The sequence below is a fragment of the Mchenga conophoros genome, linkage group LG13, assembly GCF_057382185.1.
Source record: "Mchenga conophoros isolate Kocher_MC1m ecotype Shallow Benthic linkage group LG13, M_conophoros_male_GT1.1, whole genome shotgun sequence".
NCBI classification, from domain to species: domain Eukaryota; kingdom Metazoa; phylum Chordata; class Actinopteri; order Cichliformes; family Cichlidae; genus Mchenga; species Mchenga conophoros.
Window position 1 is genome coordinate 25,206,601 of NC_140538.1, and position 19,793 is coordinate 25,226,393.

General features: G+C 42.1%; 1 protein-coding gene across 1 annotated transcript in view; it reads left to right on the forward strand.

Annotated features, from left to right (window-relative positions):
• Window positions 1-19,793, forward strand: part of cdh23 (cadherin-related 23) — a 195,916-nt gene that overhangs the window by 82,451 nt on the left and 93,672 nt on the right. The window contains exons 7-9 of the mRNA XM_085297424.1: window positions 594-788; window positions 895-1,023; window positions 4,858-4,936. Coding sequence (XP_085153550.1) covers window positions 594-788; window positions 895-1,023; window positions 4,858-4,936 — 403 coding nt within the window. The remainder of the gene's footprint in view (window positions 1-593; window positions 789-894; window positions 1,024-4,857; window positions 4,937-19,793) is intronic.

Below are 19,793 nucleotides of genomic sequence, written 5' to 3' on the forward strand. Positions count from 1 at the left end.
ACTGAAATCATTGCTTTTATTTATCCAGATGGACTACAAATACTTTGTTATTAGATGTCATTATTCATGGGAAACACTGCTGGGGATCAATCGCAATCACAACCAAATTGTTTTGGATAATAATAATTATTAATTAAGTTAAACTGCCATCTGTTGCTTTCGTAGTTAATAAAACCTGTACCTGCTTCATTCTTTATTTTTCTCTGACTTTTAAATGTAATTATAGGAGATATGTGGGCAACCGTGGCTCAGGGGGTTGGGAAGCGCATCTGTAACCGGAAGGTCGCCGGTTCGATCCCTGGGCTCTCTGTCCTGGTCGTTGTGTCCTTGGGAAAGACACTTTACCCTACTTGCCTACTGGTGTTGGCGCGACATGGCAGCCTCGCTTCTGTCAGTTTGCCCCAGGGCAGCTGTGGCTACAACTGTAGCTTGCCTCCACCAGTGTGTGAATGTGAGAGTGAATGAATAGCTTTGGGTGCCTTGAAAAGTGCTATATAAATCCAATCCATTATTATTATATCTTCCTGCATACACTTGGGTTGTTGTTTGTATATATTCACTTCTCTGTGTGTCTTCTTTGATGTGTCTTTCAGGACACACCAGTGGGCAGATCCATATTCATGGTAAACGCCTCCGATCCAGACCAAGGCACTGGGGGCAGTGTTCTCTTCTCCTTTCAGCCACCTTCTGCCTTTTTCGCCATTGATGGAGCCCGAGGCACTGTCACTGTGACCAGAGCTCTGGACTATGAGACGACGACAGCCTACCAGCTCACCGTCAACGCTACGGTCAGCACACATACAGTATCAAAACTTAGTCTCTGTTAGCAAAATTGCATTAGCGCTGTTAAATGTATACTGTGTTTGTTTGTTTGTGTTTTTTGGTTTCTGAAAGGATCAAGACAAAATCAGACCTCTGTCACGGCTTGCCAGCTTGGCTATCACCATCACTGATGTCCAAGACATGGATCCCATTTTCACCAATCTGCCCTACAGTACCAACATAGAGGAGGATGTTCCCCTGGTCAGTAATACAGTCCCACTTTACATCTCACCACCACAGTGTGTACCCTCTTCAAGCAGCTTTCGTCTTTTCTTTCTTTCCATCCTGCTCTGATGCCAGAACATTCAACTTATATTTTACCTCATTTCTCATATCCCGCTCCTCCTGTCTCATGCTCATGTTGCTCTTTGATTATTCAGTAGGTGTATACAACTCGTGCAAAGAAATATGATTAAAAACAAAGAGTTTCTAAAAGCAGAATGGGAGAATGAGCCTTTAGCTTTCAGGACCTTCTTCTGTGGAATCAGCTCCCAATCTGAATAGGATACAGATGGTTCGTACTTTTTAGGTTAGGCTTAAAATTCCCCCTTTTGATAAAGCTTATAGTAGATCAGCTGACCATGAATCCTCCCCTAGTTAGGCTGTAACAGGTCTTGGCTGTGGGGGTTTCCCATGATGCTATGAGCATTTCTCCTTCACTCACCTCTATGTGTTTACAATTGAACTCACAGTGTGTCTTTTGTCCTGTCTCCCTCTCCTCACTGCCAAGTCTGGTTCTGCCAGAGGTTATTTCCTGTTAAAAGGGAGTTTTTCTTTCCCACTTTTGCCACGTGTTTGCTCAGAGGGGTCATTTGACTGTTGGGGTTTTCTCTGTATTATTTTTGGGGCCATACCTTACACTATAAATTACCTTGAGGTGATTGTTGTTGTAATTTGGGCTCTATGGTAAATGGCCTGTATTTACATAGCGCTTTACTAGTCCCTAAGGACCCCAAAGCGCTTTACCTATCCAGTCATCCACCCATTCACACACTGGTGATGGTAAGCCACAGTGTAGTCACAGCCACCCTGGGGCGCACTGACAGAGGCGAGGCTGCCGGACAATGGCGCCACCGAGCCGGGGCTCTAACCGGCAACCTTCCGATTACAAGGCGAACTCCCAACTCTTGAGCCACGATCGCCCATCTATAAAAAAAACTGAATTGACTCTAATTGAATGACGGCATGATATTTCACATCTTATCGTCACTCCTGAGCCTCCAACACTGGAAATGTTGGAAATGCACCCAAATTCAGTCCAGTGCCCCCATATACAGCACTGTGGTGGTTGAAGATGGTAATTACTGTTATAGATTTACAATCCTCATCCATAGATGCGAAGCCCCTGCCAAAGGTCACAAGGGCTACAGGATTTCTGGTCTTATGCGCTCATACTGTGGCATGTGTATGAAGTCTGGGTATAACATGAAGTACATTAGGGACTCAAAATGGCCGTAGCTTTGTTTCAGTTTCAAGTAGGTTTATAATGGGTATGTGATACACTAAATGTCTGTTTCTCTGTACACCATTATGTTCACTCTCCTGGCTCAGCTCTTAAACTCAGTTCCCAGGTGGCTAATGGTCCAGCTACTGATGTTTCCACTTGTAGAGAGAGAATTACACACAGGGGCATAACACTGTCCGTCCCGATTGTGGTTTCTCACTCTATCAGTTTTCGTTCTGTCTCGTCCCCAGTCTCTCACCCATATCAGCCCCCCGACTCACACAACAACCCGCACGTCCCTCGTTCCCAGCCCGAATGCGCTGTAGTAGAAATGTCAAGTGCTACATTTGCATGCATATTAACGGGGCGTGACGGAGTCGAAGCCCGGTGTCTCCCGGACTCTCTGATTCATCAACTGTCACCAGGAAGGTCACAATAGGAGGAAGGGGGGAGGTGTGAGGGTATGGAAAGAGAATAGGATGTCGGGGTGGAATGAGAAAAAGGTGACCGGAGAGAAGAAAAAAAGCCAGGTATAAAGTTAGATGAGGGAATAAGAGGGAAGATTTTTTTAAAAAGAGTCCAATTACATTGGATTGTAAAGTTAACATTAGTAAGTGGATTCCAGATCACAGCAGCTTGGAAGCTTTAATCCTCAGTAATACTGCCTCGGAGTGCCTCATCTCTTACCTCTAACAGTAGGGGGCAGTGTCTAATCCTATTACAGTTACAATGTAAGAGCAGGTCACGGCAGATACACAGCCAAAATCAGAAATCTATTACTTAGCCCTGTTGACCCCACTACAGACACAGGATTACAACAGTGCTTAAAGCCAGACACATAAGTACAAGCCCGCAGCAGCACCACACTTATACACAGACACTCCTTCAATGACCTCATGTGGTATTCTGTGTCATTTCCATTATGCAGTGTTTGGTGGTGATAAGCCGAGGGCGTACAGTGACGGAATGAGTGTCAACTGTTCTCAAGGCCCTTGACATTTACACGTAGAGATATCAAACTTGGGTCCCTGTCATAGGTCATTTCTCAAAGGTGTAAGTGCGCACGCTCTGTTTCTACCTTTCCCTCTCTGGCGGCCTGTTTGTTTCTCTGTTTCTGTCTTTCTTTTATTCCTGGGCCAATCAAGCAGTCATCCAGGGAAAAGTTTGACAAAGGAGTAGAAGAAATGCTTTTTTTTATTATTATTATTTTCAGATGAAATCACAGGGCAGGGTTTTTAGCTGTTATAGCTGTGAATCTGTGCTCGGACTGACGTTTAAGCCCCTTCTAGGACAAACGCAATTTGGCTGTCAACTCAATGAGGAGAAGGAGAGGAGGATGGGGGGGTAATGCACTGTATAGCTAGAAATGAAAGGATGAAAAGAGGGAGAAGAGGTTCAGTGTATACATGTTAGTGTGTGTCTGCATGTGTGTGAAGGAGGGGAGGGATTGTATCTTTGACGCTTGATTGAACATATTGCACTTGTGTGGACAGCTCGAGAATATTGCTCATATTACTTCAGCATCACTTCTCCACACTCACTTTCTCTATTCCTCTCTTAGTATGTCCCTGCATCTTTCTCGTTTGTGTGTGTGTGTGGGTGTGTTTCCCCCTCAGTTTGTGATAGGTGCGAATCAGTCTCTCTAAAAGGCTTGTAATTGATTCTGCTGTAATTGGTCAATGACAGGAGATGCTTTGGCAGAAATGGAGCATAAACACGTCTTAGACACAATTTGCAGGATCAATGGGAGGCAGCCTGCTCGGGTGTGAGTGAGAGGGCTGAGATGGGAGTAAGGGAGGGAGGGAGGAGAGAAGGAAGGAAGTAAGGGAAGGTCTCTCAATCTCACACTGCAGCACAGGGGTTTTTAAGTACCACCGCTGCGTCTGATTGAGGCAAGAAGGCTGAGAAAGCTCAGCGGATCAAAGACTTTTCAAATAGCTTTCTGTCTTTCGTTTTGATTTTTTTTCTTCTCTTTTTTCAGCTGTCACACTGTGGTTTTGTTGAGTAGCAGAGTCATTGACGCAGCAGGGGAACTTCGAAACAATGAAAGGAGAAATAAACCCCAATGAAATGCTAATAACACACATAAAGAAAAAATAGTTTGTGATTTGCCTGCACTTTTTACATTTTTTTCCACCCTCTCCATTGAAGAGATACAAAGGAGGATTGGAAATACGATACTGTTATGCTTTAAAATTTGATGGGCACGTCTTTGTGAGAGATAAGTGGATATTTACGGTTTTGATATGCCTAGGAATATTCTGTTAGCTTGTTGATGCTTTGGTTACAGATATTTGATTCACCGGTATAAACTAAGGTATCCTGTCCTGATTTTTAAAAGAAGAAAAGAGAAAGGGAGATTTCAAACACATTCAAGGCGTCTATCATCCTGTGTGCACATAGCAGAGGACAAAATAGCATGTAGTTGTATTTTATTTAGCAAAAACTGCTAACTGTGTCCCAAGGGTTTGATGTTATTGTTTTTTCTCTGATTAAAGTGGAAACTACTTTTCAACAACTAAAAAAATGTGTCTGTGAAGACTGCATGCAGCTTACAGGTTATATTTGTGCGTGCGTGTGTGTCTCTGCAGGGATACGAAGTGCGGAAGATAACAGCCATTGACCAGGATCTTGGTCGACCAAGAGGAATCGGCTACACCATCATCACAGGTCTGAGTCACATAATCGATCTGACATCCGCAGCACATAGAGGGGAATCGATCACCTCTTATCATAATTCCGCAGTAATAATAGACAAGTCTCATCAAGCACAACAGTCAATAACAGCAGAGAGGAGCGCCTCAGAATTGGAGAATAGGCTTGGCTCTGAGCATTTATTAATCACTGTTTTGGTTCAGTTATGCAGAAGTCAGCTTTCATTTTGTGTTATCATTCTTAAGTTGGCTTGTGCCATCAAAACAGGATTATGATTTGTCAGCGTGACAAATTTTACCTTCGGCAGACGAGAAGGATGCCACGATTTTTCTGTTGTCGTCTCCGTTTGCGGTTTTTTTTGTTTTGTTTTCTTTAAGATTTTGTTTTAGATTTGAGATAAAGGGCCAAAACAAATGACCGCCATATTAAGCTCACTTCGGAAATCCCTGACTTGTGTTGGTGTTACTATATCTGAGAGCTTTACTTTGGAGTTGTACAGCTTGTATGGTGCTGATAAGGATGAAGCAGTGATCCTGCATTAAATACTCAGTTTTCTTACTTCTGCCAAGGATATGATGTTTATGCCTGCCAGTTGCTTTGTCTGTCTGTCTGCCAGGAAGATATCTCACAAACTGAACTGACTTCATGAAAGTTGGTGGACAGATTGACCCTGGGGCAAGGTTGCTTAAAGTTAAACTTTGGTGTTGATCCGTATCTGGGGATAGACAGGTATTTGTAATGACATGAATACTATATTCATCCTTCCGAGGCTCAAGGAATCAAATTAATATAAAGATTTCGTGAAATAATTATTGTTATGAGTACTAACGGCATGCAGCAAAAGCATTGCGTATTAACTCTGCACACACTTTGTAGCTTTGTGTCTTAATCTTTATGCGCCACTGCACCACTTTGCTCTGTAAAACTGGCTTCACATGCTTCGTAATCCTGTAAAACTCATTGTTAAGCTTGCGCTAAAGGTGCAGATGGATATCTGGGAGAAGTTACAACAAGAGTAATATTGACTGACTATGTAACAGGATAAACTTTAAATGCACCCCAGTATTATGAATATAACTAGATTAAGTGAATGATTCAGCTGTCATGTTTACACCTGTGCCAATTTATCTTACAGTTAGCTCTTAATGCAGGAAGCATAACTCAGAACAGCTTAATGACATAATGATGACAATATCCTAAATTCCTCCTGCTGTAGTCAATTACTCTCTTTTTTAAGATGCTATTATTTTGTAACTACAACTCTTAATCAGTTTAAAAGAAAAGGTATTAATGAAAAGATTTGCTGGGATTAATTGCAATAAATTACCTTTTTAAGACTGAAAAAAGCATGGAATTAATATTGAATTAATTTCCTCTAAGTGGAATAAGTGGAAGTGAATATTAACATTAAATATAAATAACCCATACTTACAGTAATGTGCAAAAGTCTTGAATCACCACTCATTTCTTTATGTTTTACTTCAAAGTAGCAAGACTGTTGTTCAAGAGCTCGTGAGGCGATACTTATCAAGACTTTCTGAACATCTTTCAAAGACTTTCTTTGGTTATTGTGAGAAAGGCTGAAGTATATCAAATTACACAGGAGAGAGGTGCAACAGTGAGTGTCTGCAGCCCTCTGTAAAACACGGTGGAGGCTCCGTCAAGGTTTGGGACTGCATATCTGCCAGTTCAGCTTGATGATGATCCCAAACACACTGCCGAATTCGTTAAAAGCATGTTGACTGTCTAATATCTCTATAAATTGATGCACTTATCTCCTATTTTCCTATCAAATGATAAATAAATGACAGGTAGCTGAAGGCTTTTGCACAGTCCTGTGGCTTGAATGAATACTTAGTAATATTTATTGAGAGAAATGTAATCATATTGCCCAGTATACCCAGCTAATCAACCTTTTTTAATTTTCTCCAAATCAGTAGTCACTGTGACGCCATCTTGCTTGAGTCCATTTCCTTATTTTAAACTTCAGCATGCTCGTTTTAAGTTTCGACGTTGCCCCAGGGTAATTGGCCTGGACAAATGTTTATAGAGTTAATTACTGGAAGGCAGACTTTTTTTTGTGCACATGGATATGAATGTATTTTCATGTGCCAGAAAAGCAGAACTCATGGAAGTGGATGCAGGCCAGACACAGACAGATCGAGAGTTGACTGCACATTAACTTAATGTTAGTGCTATTTGTTGACATCGTATCTGAAGAGAATGGAAAACAAGTTTACCTGATGACTGTTCCATCAGTTTACCCTCAGCTGTTTCTTTTTTTCTCCTCATTGATGCACATTAACACCTGTTTTGACACGGGGACGGTGAGCCACCTGTGCAATTTACAGAACCCTACACAACTTGTGAAGTGATCTAGCCGTGCTAATTGTGTTCATTTTTCTTTCTAATGTGTCAGATATTACAATTGACTCACAAAAAAGAATGCAGTAATTTTGACAGCACTATTATAAATTATTCTTGACTGTCACAAAGCTTCTGTGAGCGGCAAATAGTCAATTTAAATTATGATTTATATCTGAGTAATTGACCCAGTTGTGTTGCTTGTATGCATCACAGCCGCTGAGCGTATCAGTCAGACTTGTGCGGCCTGTTTGAGAATACAAACCTGAATCATAGTTAATCAGGAGAGACATGAAGCATCTCTATTTCTATTAAGATAAAACACACAAACACTTTTGACTCTGTTGTCCATCCACTGCTGCAATGCTTCTTTAATACCCCTGCAGGGTGTTTATTTCAACCACAATCAGTGTTTCAGTCCTGAAGGACGAACAATCCCTCAAAGATCCTTCAGGACTGAAACATTGATCTGCGTGGTGGAAAATAAACACCCATTGGGAGGATTACAACCGTCTGTGGACTGTATCCTTTAAACTCTGCTTGCCCCCTGTTGAGCCCAGAATGGCCAGGATGGAGGGACATCGGTGCCTCCACTATTGCCAGCTGGCTGATAAGGGCTGGCACCGCTTGATATGCTTGGCACACCATGGGAATTTGTGGTGATAAAGATATTCAGTCTTCTACCATCTGCTGAGTCACTGCGCAATCTCACAGCTGAACGAAGGAATTTGACCCTTTGTCCACGCATGTGCGCAGCCATGCATTATTTGTGAGTGTGTGCGCTTGATAGCTGTATGCTCAGGACAGAGAGGCCACTGCCCAGCCCACTTCTTTACTGAGCTCACCATAAACCTGCTGCTCCCATTCAGTGCACACACCTACTCAGTCTTACTTACCGTCTGCTGCCACATGTTGTATTGTTGTGTGTGTTGTGCTTGTTGCAAAGTTGAGCTTGGCTGAGTTAAGCTCTGGAGGAGAAAAGCATTAAAAAGACATTAATTAGGTGGTGCGATGTATTCCCGGTCGTTGCAAAATCAAGAGTTATAGCACCGCACTAAGCCCTTATGGAGATGGAGTCTGTAGGCTTGATAAAATCATTATAAGTTTGATAGATAATGGAAGTTGAAGGGTGATGTAGTGCTAGGAGATAAAGGTGGGAGGGTAAGGTTATATGATGATGCATTTTGCATGGATATATGTGTGTGTAGCCTCTATATGTGTGTGCTTGTACATGCACGCTTACACATATGCCTCTGTCTATCTGCTCAGATTGGTGCGAGGGCGTGCTTGTTTGCAGACTTAAGTGGGACTCTGCATGACTCCTCACTTGCCTTCCCGCTCCTCACCCCGAGTGTCCTCTGAGACTGCGGCTCACTCCTGCGGGACTCGTCTCATTAGTTCAGTAATTAAGATAAACGAGGTTTTAATTGCAGCTGTGATTCACGCTAATGATTGTGGTACTCAAGATGAGGATTTCCTCTCCCTCCTCCAATCAGAGGAGTGTATCTGGGATTTGATGTGTACATGAGATAGAATCACAGCAGCGCTCTGCCCGCAGTGTTGCAGTTGTTATTTTTTTGTTATGATGGAGATTCAGGGTAGCGGTTCTGATGGCAAATCCCCGGTCCACAGGGTGAGACTTAGCCCTCTTATTGGACCTCTGACTCACTGCTCTCATTATATATCACTTTAGCAATAGCCCACTGCTGAACTATCCACTGGATTTTTCCTGCTCTTAACATCTGTGGGGGGTTTTCTGACCCAAAATGCTCCAACAATTCCTCAATTACTGGAAATGAGAAAGAAAGGTTTTATCGCACACCTATAGTGGCTGTTGCCTTAAACAAACAAACATATTCATGTATACTCCTGACAGAGTTTTGGTTTTTTTAAGTGTGGCTAAAACACAATCTTTCTTCTGAGTTGATGGTCGGTAAATTACTTAATGCTCATCATTGTCAGTGGTACTAAAGTCGCTCCAAATATACAAGTTACTTTTTATTTCATGCATTTATTACTTAATGATGTTGATTCCTGCATATCTTAAATGGGGCGTGCAGTATAATCATCAAAACAGCTTAAAAGCAGCTTAAAAGCAGCATTGACCATGCAATGTGCCTGCAAACAAGATTAAAAGACAATACTTAATTCACGTTGTAGTAATCATGTTAGCATGCTCCTTAGTGCTGAGAGGCATGCTGAATTGAAATAAAATCAGTCCAGCATGCCTTTTTGCGATTATTGTATTTGTCATTTTTGCAAGGCTTTTTATTTGGGAAAGCTGTGCAGCAGATCCTTATTGATTACTCTTAGTGGTCCTTCTTCCTACTTATTCAGTCACACATCTGCCATGTAATAAAATTTAAATACACATTAAAAACCTTTTTTTAAAGAAAAAGAAGAAGAAAGAGAAGCTCAGTCATTCAGGAGACTAGGGAGTAGATCTGTGGCTCCTCCTCCTTGGGGTAGCTTGTGCTTCAGGTGTTTCTGTATGAAAACATTTGACCTCAGGATGGATGGTTGGATGGATACTTGGCACCCAGATGTCTTTGGAATCAAATATCTGCGTGCTTAGTCTTGTTTCACCGCTTGCTGTGACTCCTGTTCCTCTCAGGAATATCAGATTACATGTTCCCATGACAGTTCTCCTCTAACGCTAGCATCTCAACTTTGACTCAAGTTGTTAGATCTTTGGAAAGATTTGTCAGATTAATCCCTCTAAAAGATAAGATCATAACAGCTTTGCACCTCTGTCATCACTGAGATGATGCTCAGCTATGCTATCAAGCTACAGCAGAGCTAAAGAAGAAACTAAGCACATAAATAAATTGCGACTAAAAAGAAAGGTAAAGATCAAAGAGTACACAAACCCGGGGTGTTTCTGACTGATGAGCTTCTACACCAATGAGCTTCTGCCATAGCATTGTATTACATTATTCACATCTATAGCATTACATCATAGCTTTTGGACAGCAACTCAAGCAATAAACAATCCCAAAACGTCAGCCATCATCTGCTCAAACCCATCCCTGAGGACGACAGGGGGGAAACACAGACAACACTAGTCAGTCTCAATGACACCCCCAATGACCTGAGGAACTATCACTCTAAAGCCCAGATGGACTCATTTTAGCACAATGTCTACTCGCTACATGCTCATGTCTATCTGCACACATATATGCTCGGACAGATCACCTACTTCACACTTACAGACAGATATTAAAGCACAGTATTCATCTTAAGAAATATAAAAAATACCCAATATTGACCTACTGAACATATTTTACCTGCTAAAAATAACTTTCTGTCTTGCTTTCTGTGATTTCTATTATAGAGGACTTGAGGCAAGCAGTCTTGCCCCAAAAATACTGCTGTCCGTTAGGATAAGAGTTAAGCTTATGTAAAGTTTCTGTAGCCTCTCCTCTGCGCTGTAATAATAGTGTAAGAATAAGCAGAATAAAAGTCAGCCTTGCGTCTCACAGAACGAAAGGACATCCCCCAAGCCTTTCATATCAGCCTCTTGTTTATCTTTGTGTGCTTGGTTCTATCGCTTTTGTCACATGCAAGCACAACTAATCCCACTCTAAGCTCCTTCCATCGCTACACTTTTCTTTCCTTTTAGACCATTCTTCCTTTCTCATTGTAGCGTCTTCGTGCTGGGAAACTGCAGCAAAGATGTTATTTAATTTGCAGCTAAAGTAGTACAGATTTACAATATCATCACTGGGTATTTTGAAGTCTGTCAGGAACCTGAAGAGCAAGACCACATATTGCACGTACACATTTGCCTATGGACACAGAGACAGAACAGGTGTCCACTGTCCACTGCACTTAGTATTAGGGGGGCATCCTCTAGCCTGCCCTCAGCAAAGCGGTGTCACAGGTACGGCCATGCCATTTCCTGCCTGGACACACTGATAAGTTGTAAAGGCGATTATTTCCCGTTGTCTGTCTTTCCCCACATATCTTTATCTCTCAGTACTGCTACACCCTGATGCTCTGATTCCATGCGACTACTGCCTAACTTGTATCAGCAGACATGTTGTAATATGGACAAGCCTAATACCTGTTATTCTATAGGGAGCTCTTATTGTCACTGTCGCATCACGGGGATTTCTCCTGGTTTTCAATTAGACGCTCTGAGGCTCACCACAGCCCGGTGCTATGTAATCTCTCAGGGAAGGCAGATAGTCTGCGGGATGCTGATTGTGACACAATCCCAGGACTAGTGAAGTCTAGTAGAGTGCAGCAATCAAATGCAATCACAGCCAAGTCCAGGCCTCACTTTGTTATGGTGTGATCAGCCTCAGCTTTACAGCAACTAAAATGTGAAGTCAATAATACTGATCATCTCCTTACGATGCAAAATCTGCTGCGTTGTGAGGACATGATGCTCACATCTTTGTGGATGTTATTCTGACATGTGCTAGCCAACTGGATGTGGTGGAAGAACAAGGACACCCCGCATGGCAACAACCCTCCTCAAAGGCATCAGCCCCTGCTAGCAGAGCAATGCATCGTGAAAGAGCACAAAAACTGCACAGCTGTTCAAATTCTTTTCCACTATTGATCTCAGTTATTGGTCTGTATTTTAATTGTAATAAAAGGTCTATTTTGCTTTTGTTATATTTCCAGCATACACTGGAGGTTTATCAATTGCTGTTCTGTTCATTTACCCTTTGGATAAAGAGGACACCACTGGCCTTAAGAAGTGATATTCTAAGCTATTGGCTTGTGAACAACAGCATTTCCCAATGTCAAATCCAATTTCCTCTTCTGCTGTCTTCTAACCCGCTGCTGTTTTGTACTCTGTGCAAAAACTGACTTTGTGTTGTCTAGCACGCTGCAAAAAATCAGATAATAGGGTAAATCAGTCTAGCCTAGTCTCACTGAGAGACACCGACAAGATTTTTCGCAAACACGCTGCTACAAATACACTTCAAATACACACACTAGCGATAAGACCACACTGCCAGTTCAATACTCAGTTGAAAAGAGACTGTGACGTCTTGGGCTGACAGACCAAATCCAGGAATCAATAGCTGTAAGCCTAATTATTTTTCATGAGACCTGAAGATTGTAGATCGTGGATACATTTATCTGTGACCAGGATGAGAATTGTGTTGGTCTGAGGTTAGGTTAGGTCAGTGGCATCTTGAGCTAAAGTCATTGGAGGAAGCGCACAGAATGTTTTAATGCTGTTTGTTCCTAATAAATATGTAATAAAGTAGGATTTATGCCCTGTCCAAACTGCAGTTGGACACTCTCCCATTCCACCCACACACTTCCAACAATGGTCATGGGATGACTGTGTCTTCAATTATTTGTAACGTTACCAAACCAACAGTATTGTTGTTGGCCAGCAGGGTAGAGGTAAACTGTACTTCTCTTCCTCTTTCTTTTGTTTGTTGTTGTTCTTACTTAGCTGTTAATTTCACTTTTCACACATAAGTCAATAAAAAACTATGTTCAGCTGCAGGTAGAAGAGCCAAAAGCTTGGCCTGATCATGTCACGTCGATGGGTGTGGGATCATGTGCAATGTCACAGAACAAGCAAATTTGACTAGTTCTTTTGGTAGAGGCGCAAAAGGCTAACATCTCATTGGATTCACTAAGCACATTCAAAGATAAGTGGCTGCAAGTGCCTGTTGTAAAATCAAGTCAATAAGTACTGCAATGGAAAAAAATTCCACTGTTGTTCAGCAATCCGCCCACTCGTTACTGGAAAAGCAGCATTTGTCTAAATGTTTAGAGCAGGGGTGTCAAACAAAAGGCCCGGGGGTCAGAATTGGCCTAGCAGAGACTCTGGTCTGGCTCATTTGAGAGCTTTGGAAAATGTGAAGGAGGGCATATATTTTAGACTTTTAACTATATTTTACTAAGTTTTCCTACTAATAAATACCTTCCCCATTCCCATTCATACTGCAGTGAAATAATAGATAAAGAATCAAATGACAGAAAAGTTCTTGTTTTTTCACTATCAACTATAGAACTTTATGAGATTTTATTGTTTGGTTTTTTTTTACAATGCGTCCAGAAAAAGGACATTTTTTGCAAAATACAAAAAAAAAAAATCTTATTTATAATTACAGCTGTCTGGGCAATGAGCTTTCAGTACTTTTTCCATAAGTTCACATTTATTACTTATCATTTAAGTCATGCTGACAGATTTATTTTATTTTCTACAGCAGTATGTTTTATTATGTACAAAAAGTGAGACATGCTGCTGAATATACTGACAGAAATGGGATGCCCACTTAAAATCAAAGTGGGTTGTATGTACATGAAAGTAAAGCTTAATTTATACATCTGTAGAACCTGTGCAGAGCATGCAACGTAGCCTAGCAAATGGCCAACACCATTAACAGCATTTACACAGGTTGCTGGCAATGAAGGGGACCCACGTCTCTGGAGCTGCACATCAGGTTACAGCATAAGTTAGGCTTTAGGGCTTCAGGTGGCAGGAAGGGTCAAAGCACAAAGACCGCTTACGTGCATCTTACTAGCTGTGTCAACCTGAGTGATCTGTGGTTACAAACAGAAGTCGGTTTCATCTGCCACACATTCTCAGACAATACTTGTCCTTGAATCTTTTCTGAAGAAAAAAACTTTTGATGAAACTAATTCATTTAGTATTCATGAAATGCAGCTTGTCTGCCAATGGCATTATCACTTCACATCGCAGACACACAGGAGCACATGCATATGCACTAGTAGCTGTCATACACTAAAGGGTTTGTGTGAATGCACGGATGAGCACGTGCATAAGCAAATCAGTGTAAGTGAGAAGCTGTTCATTTAGATTTTGAAGCGAGTGTAGTTTGAAGACAATAACTAAAACCTCATCATTAATATGAATGCCTGTAGGCGTAATCCTTAAAAGTGACACTAATTTGTGTACATTTAGCAAAGTACACAAAATCTTAGCCCCGAGCCTCTAAGCACTGGCTGCTTGCCATATCACATTACTAGAATGTTCCAGCGCCCCCATGGTGTTGTCACCAACTAGAAAAAACAGTTGTCACTAGCTTAGTCATGGCGATTACACTCGGAGAAGTCCTGTTTCGGCTGTCCTCAAAAGCTCGAGTTTTGGAGAAAGTCATTGTTATCCACACGTCGCACACCCAGTTGAACTCATCAGATCAGATCCTTTATATCTTCTGCTTCCAGGGCAATCCTCCCATAATAACTACACGTGTAAGTTTTCCACTTTTGCAACTTAGAACACGGAAGTCGCCCAGAATCACTAGCATGTTTTCCCCCCTGTGTCTACACTCGCTCCTTTGCTGTTTGTGAGGGAGTGAATTTCAATAACAAAACTGTTCTCAGGAAATAAGCCTTCACTCCATTGTTAATGATGCAAGGGTGTAAATGTGTTTGTCAATACATAATATGAGATCTACACTCGTGTTTTCCACCTATTCTTTGGTAATGCCGAGATTCTTCAAAAGTGGCAAATTATTTGGATTTCTTTTATTTTGTAATTGTAGCATTGGCCATTGAAGCTGTTGAGCACATTATAAATTCCCAGAAAATAAGAGCTGCTTGTGTGAGTTTGTGTGTGTCTCAGTGCCTGTGGGCATTTCTCGAGGTGTGTGCGTGAGTGGATGAATTTGAGTGTGCAGGCCCACTCTAGACAAAATCATGCCATGCTTTCTCATTTTCCAGTCCAGTACTGTTGGTAATGTGAGAGCATGGCTAATCCCCTGGAGTCTCACATCACAGAGTCAAACTCTCCTGGTTAACACTAGATGCACTCTGACACACACACGTACACAAATCTTTGAATTTCTTCTTAGGAGTTTGAAATTGAAACAGCAAAATATTAACACACACAAAACACAAATTGAAGTAACAAATTTGAATTTCAAAATTCAAATAAAGAGTTTATTGCTATTTGTGTATAATTTGGGTGCGTGTGTATCTTTGAACAGCAATTTTCATCCGTTGGGGGTCTAATCACTGTGTCCTAGCAGAGCACTGGAGAACACTTTGCATCAGCAATTAGATTATGATTATATTTTCTTTCTCAGTGGCACCTCTGAGTCACCCTGTGTAATTTCAGTCTGTCTCTCTGGTCAAGCTCAACACAGCGGTGCCTAGGTGGAAGGCCCCTTCAATGGAACCTGAAGCAATGAGTCAAAGCCTCTTAACGGATGCATGCAGAGAGTACAACCAGCAGCCTGCTGTTATCTCGCAAATGTACATTACAGCACGGCACTCTAGAGCTTTTTGTAGATGCGCGTGTTTGTGTATGCACGATAGCCGCTCGGCCAGGTGAGCACCCAGTCGTCCGGGCAAGGGGCGGCTGTTGGAGAAGATTGGCATTCTAGTCAGGCCACTGAAGCTGACAAAGCAATTTAGAGGCAAGATGCCCACACTGAGTGGGTCTAAGTCCCTGATGCGCGTTACCCTCCCACCACCTCTAACAATTGTTGTCAACATCAACTTGCCTGCCTCTCCCATCAGGCAAAAAGAAATGTTGCAATGAATGTTGTGTCAGCTTAGTGTCACTAGTGCGTAACACAAAGTGGCAGTTTTTTTGTGTTTTTTCCCCCCCATGCACACTCTTACAACAACACACTACTACACTTCTCCTAACAAGATACTTGGGTCTAGCGGTTACTGCAGGATTATTACATTGATTACATGTGGCCTTTTTGCAATATTCTGTGTTATTGATCCTGTGTTTCATTGTCTTCCTGCTTCCGATAGTGGTCATTTTCAGTGTTCCACACCTATTAGGACTCAAAGGAGCTTGCAAAGAAAAGCGTCTGGACTTCTTTAAGTTGCTTGAAGATGTTTCACCTCTCATCCGAGAAGCTTCTTCAGTTCTAAGGTCAAATGGTGGAGAGTCCCAGATATAAACCTAGTGGGAGTAACCCCCCACAGAGGGACAAAAGGACCCCCTGATGATCCTCTAATCGCCTGAGCCAAGGTGTGAAACTGGGTGTGGGTCCCAATAGGCCAGAGTTTCGGGTGTGTTCATTGTGAAACCTGGCCCCACCTTATCATGCGAATTCCTGAGGTCAGATGGCCCAGGATGTGAGTGGGCGTTAAGGCGTCTGGGAAGGGATCTCAAAACTGGATTATAGATGGCAGAGAGTTGGTGTCGTAAACCCCCGCCTCTGTTCAAAGATGGTCGCTCACAGTGGACATAGATGGCTTCTTTCACTCCTCTTTCAAACCATCTGTCCTCTCTGTCCAAAATGTGAACGTTGGCATCCTCGAAAGAGTGTCCTTTATCCTTAAGATGCAGATGGACTGCTGAGTCTTGTCCTGTGGAGGTGGCTCTTCTGTGTTGTGCCATGCGCTTGTGAAGTGGCTGTTTGGTCTCTCCAATGTAGAGGTCTGAGCATTCCTCGCTGCACTGTACAGCATACACCACATTGTTAAGTTTGTGTTTTGGCGTTTTGTCTTTCGGGTGAACCAGTTTTTGTCTGAGCGTGTTGCTGGGTCTGAAATGCACCGGGATGTCATGCTTGGAGAAAACTCTCCTGAGTTTCTCTGATACACCGGCTACATAGGGGATGACAATGTTGTTGCGTCTGTCCTTCTTATCCTCCCTCGCTGGTGTCTGGGCGCCCTAAACGCCCTAAATGGGCGTTCTTAAAGTCAGCAAAGAGGCACAGAAAAGAAGACCAGACACCAGCGAGGGAGGATAAGAAGGACAGACGCAACAACATTGTCATCCCCTATGTAGCCGGTGTATCAGAGAAACTCAGGAGAGTTTTCTCCAAGCATGACATCCCGGTGCATTTCAGACCCAGCAACACGCTCAGACAAAAACTGGTTCACCCGAAAGACAAAACGCCAAAACACAAACTTAACAATGTGGTGTATGCTGTACAGTGCAGCGAGGAATGCTCAGACCTCTACATTGGAGAGACCAAACAGCCACTTCACAAGCGCATGGCACAACACAGAAGAGCCACCTCCACAGGACAAGACTCAGCAGTCCATCTGCATCTTAAGGATAAAGGACACTCTTTCGAGGATGCCAACGTTCACATTTTGGACAGAGAGGACAGATGGTTTGAAAGAGGAGTGAAAGAAGCCATCTATGTCCACTGTGAGCGACCATCTTTGAACAGAGGCGGGGGTTTACGACACCAACTCTCTGCCATCTATAATCCAGTTTTGAGATCCCTTCCCAGACGCCTTAACGCCCACTCACATCCTGGGCCATCTGACCTCAGGAATTCGCATGATAAGGTGGGGCCAGGTTTCACAATGAACACACCCGAAACTCTGGCCTATTGGGACCCACACCCAGTTTCACACCTTGGCTCAGGCGATTAGAGGATCATCAGGGGGTCCTTTTGTCCCTCTGTGGGGGGTTACTCCCACTAGGTTTATATCAGGGACTCTCCACCATTTGACCTTAGAACTGAAGAAGCTTCTCGGATGAGAGGTGAAACGTCTTCAAGCAACTTAAAGAAGTCCAGACGCTTTTCTTTGCAAGCTCCTTTGACTACGATGACCTGGATGACTGAGAACCTTCACAGACCTATTAGGACTGTCGGCCAAAGAAAAATAAGAGCATCTGCCGTTTTAGCAAATGGCCCAAAATGATTGTTGGTCAAATTAATGTTGGGAATCATTTTGGTGACCATAGGAATTATTAATGCTGACCATGAGGGGCTGTTTCATACTGATGGTCTTGTGTTTCTTTGGTTTGTTTTAATCATAGCGATTGCCTCTAAAAAATTTGGGGGGTTTTAAGTATTATATTTGACTTAAGGCAAATAAGCCACTAAGTCTAATGTTAGCCAACAGCTTGGAAAACATCAGACTTACTGGCTTATTGGCTCACTAGTCATTGTGCAGTTCATCAATAAGGTAGTCTCGAAGCTGAAGGATAGGTTTTATGATGGTTTTAATCCTTGTCAGCATCTTTATATTTCGACAGACAGACAGACAGACAGACAGATAGATAGATAGATAGATGCCACTTGTCATCAGTTACATAACTAAATTCATTATGTAGGCTGGATATGATCAGCAGTAGTTTCTGTGCCTTCTACATCCTACTCTCCACCTTTTGGCCTCAGTCCAGGCCAATTACCCCAAAGCTTTGCTCTCTTTGCTAGCTTGGCTCCTCTCCTCAATGTTCATTCTTCTGTAGTTTCCCTCCCTTCCATTCCAGACTAGATATAGGGCAATAATAGAGTGCCGACTGGGGAGTGGGGAACGCAGGCATGGGTTAATCTGTTGACCCCTAGTCGTTGTATACTATAGACTTACCTCAACATGTTTCTCTGAAGTCTAGACCTCAGCTATTACTCTAACCTATCTGAAAGAGAATGTTTCTTAATCCCGCTCAAAGTGTAGGTCAAGGTTCACAGTGTTCTTACTTGTGAATGTAGGATTTCAGAAAAAGGGAAAATAGCATTTATCATGTCATATAGTTAAAGGAAGTTAGTTTAATCATGCAAAAGCTAATGAAAAGCAATCATGTCTCAAAATGTAAAAAGAAGAATAAAGTAAAGTAAAAGAAGTAATAGTTGGTAAGCTACAAAAACTATGACTGATTTATATTATTAGGACAAAACTGGGGGATTAGCTACAACAAATTTCTGGCCAGAACTTCAAATAGTATTTCAGACAGATCTGTTTCATTTTTACTGAATAGACCTTAAAGTAAATCCAGTATACATTTGTTTGTAATCTGCCAAAACTGGAGTAATGTTAGCCTTGAAACCAAATAAATTCAAGAGCTCATTTTTTATTTTTCTCTAGGCCCTCTCCTTCAGACACAACACTGATGTGTGCCACAAAACACCCTGCCATATGTGCAAAAGGCTTCAGTATCAACTATGGTGAAGTGTAACCACACCTGTAAATGTTTAGCTCTCGCTGTCATTGCCACCAAAAGAGTCCCTCTAAGTGTGCGTACTGCAGCAGGTGCTTCCGACCATCCACACAGGTGCAGACTGAACGATCAGTTTTCTGCATGGAAATAGCAAAAGAGCATCCTAAACAAATGCTTTAATGTCTTAATGCTATTGCAAATAACAAACATAGCATTAAATTTGACACAGGAGGCATGCACAGTCCAATCGTGTGAGTGTCTCTCGTTCAGAGTTGTGCCATACTGAAAGCGATACATGTTAAATGTTGTGGTGCTTAAGATTTCAATAACAAGTTTTAGTTAAATGTGACCTGTCTATGATGCTAGCATGTTCAAATTTAATTTTTGAATACAGGTCATTTAATGCAGGCCAGTTGTTGACTGAATTCTTACATGTATGAATTTGGTACACGCAGTTCACTGATGGGGAAATGTTAAAATGAAATTTTAAAAATTTCCCCAAAGCGGGCTAACAGGGACATTAGTAGTGTACGTGCCTTAAACTAGAGCTGGGATGTCGAGTCGTTTTACATCGAATGCCACATACAGCTTACATTAATCTCAAATGGACCAGACTAGTCAAACTCTCCTATCTCAGTATAAGCACGTTAAAATACACATTAGATGTCTCAGATATCTCAGTATAAGAAAAAG